The sequence below is a fragment of the Sorghum bicolor genome, chromosome 2 (genome assembly GCF_000003195.3).
Source record: "Sorghum bicolor cultivar BTx623 chromosome 2, Sorghum_bicolor_NCBIv3, whole genome shotgun sequence".
In the NCBI taxonomy this organism is placed as follows: Eukaryota; Viridiplantae; Streptophyta; class Magnoliopsida; order Poales; family Poaceae; genus Sorghum; species Sorghum bicolor.
In genome coordinates this window covers 53,372,102-53,374,312 of record NC_012871.2, presented here as the reverse complement: position 1 = coordinate 53,374,312, position 2,211 = coordinate 53,372,102, and the positions used below count along the sequence as shown (strand labels likewise).

At 45.0% G+C, this 2,211-nt stretch overlaps 1 protein-coding gene across 1 annotated transcript; it reads left to right on the top strand.

The window, feature by feature from the left end:
* Positions 1-1,080, top strand: LOC110432717. The gene is made up of 4 exons (XM_021453507.1): positions 1-149; positions 442-723; positions 824-893; positions 1,024-1,080. Exons 1-4 carry the CDS (start codon positions 1-3, stop codon positions 1,078-1,080), a joined length of 558 nt encoding a protein of 185 aa, XP_021309182.1.

Here is a 2,211-nt window from a genome sequence, read left to right as displayed (position 1 = left end):
ATGGACCTCAAGATAGTAGGACCTGGGTGCACTGCTCTTCATGCTCATTACATGAAAGATTGTGCCGACAATGAGAAGAGTGGGATATTGGTTAGGTTCAAGGGTATTTATATGTTGAATTCATCAGATTTTGAGGTCGGGCTTGTGAGGTACAATCATCTATATGACTTCTTCAATTTTGGCACATTGGATTGCTCCCTTCTTTGATGCTTGACATTGTAAGTTACAAATGATCCTTCTTACTCCCATTGCCATTGAAATATTGATAGGCTGTCAAAGTTCTGATGTAAAATGAGCTTATGTAGTTAGAATGCTAAAATATTAAATTGATGTCATGAAAACAGTACATTCATTTGAACCCTTGGCAAATGTGTCTTTACTCCTTGGCATATCTTTTGGTTTCTTTACTCATTTTCTCTACATGTTCTTTCTTATTTTTAGATCATTGTTTGTAGAAGCTAAGGCTAAGGACATCCCTGTGGGCTTTCTTGATCCACAACTGATGTCACTGGATAGCATAAAGTTTGATAGAGCAGCTGTTCTGCAGTATGTGCAAAAAGCCTTCACCAAATATACCGGCAAAGACTTCATAATGTTTGCCTACAACTCTGGTGGCCATTGGGTCGTTCTGATAGTAATTCAAAAGTGGAATAAAGTGATATACCTTGATTCCAACAAATCTGGAAACCATGATTTCAGCATGTTAAAATTGTTGATTGATGAGTGAGTTCTTTGTTAACCTATTATTGACTTATTTTATAAATGCCAATGTCATTGAACAAACTTATTGAAGCATATACGTGTGCTGCACTCTTCCATGTAGGGCTTTTGCAACACACACAAGCAAGATGAAAGACAAACCAAAGCCATTGACACATGCTGCTAAATATGCGGTAAGTGCTTCCGAAAATAAAATATAGTATCATGCCTCTAGTTCAATATTGTGTTCAAGTTTCATTTTAAATGTGTATTCACATCCAATTAATTAAGTGTATTATTATGTTGTATATATATTTGTTGCAGTGCCACCAACAATCTATTTCCGGCAAAGGATCTAGCTTCTATGCTGCACACCTGTAACACCCTAAATTTTGCTCTTTTAGAAATAGATGAAAAAAATAATTTAATTTACTATTTTGTGCTCATAAAATATAGAAAAAAATAATAATAAATAAATTTTGGGAAAATAAAATTTAATATAAGTTTAGAAAACATTTTTTTGTGTGTGCATTCATGCTGTGGCATTTTATTTTGTGGTGTGTGAATTTTGCAAAAGAAAGATTTGTTCGAAAATTCAAATTGAAAATGCTTTTGAAAATGAGTTGAAAAATAATAAAAAAAACAAAACCCTTCTTTCCTCCCCTCACTTTCGGCCCAGTCGGCCCAGCCGGCCAACCCCTCCCACCCCTCCTCTCTCTCTCTCCAGCGGCTGGCGTGCGGGACCCACCCGTCAGGGCCTTCTCCTTCCTCCAGCAACTGCCTCCCTCTCCTATCCAGTGCACGAACCGCAAGCTGCGCCCCCCCGCTCCCACGTCCTCCCTCCGTTTCCCCCGCGTCAAGGCTTTTTGAACCGCGCCCGCGCCCGAGCCGCCTCCCTCCTTCCCCATTTCATTTCTCCCTTGCCTTTGCGACTGCTCTCGCGCAAGCACAGAAAACCTCCGCCGCGATCTCCGCGCGAAGCTCGCCGTTCCGAGCCGTCCTCGCCGATTTCGTCGCGCCAGTGAGCTTCCCCATCCTCCCCGCTTTCTTCTCGGTTGAATCCGTTGAGTTTTTCGTGCCTCCTAGCCCCCGGCCGCGAGCTCCGGCGAGCTCCATGGCCGCCGGCCATGGAGCATGCCGCGTGGGAGCACCCCCGGCCTCATAGAGGGCATGGGTGGACTCGCGTTAGTCTCCTCTCTCTCCTAGTGCCCTCGGGTGCGAAAGCCGAGCCCCGTAGCTCTCTCGCGGCGAGCTCCGGCGAGTTTTGGCCGGCCGGCAATGGCGCGCTGCCGCCATCTCCTTCCCCTCCGGCGGCCGACCCCTCTCTCTCTTCCCCCTTCTTCTAATCGTGGCCGTCCATCGCGAGATTGATGGCCAGAAACGGATGATACCCCTTCGGCTGGCAGTTTTCCTAAAGAGACCCCCTGGTTTTCTATATTAAAACCCGCAGTCCATGGCGCTTTGCAGGAAATACGCTTTGCTTTTGGAGAAGCGTAAAGTCTTGGTTTGAAT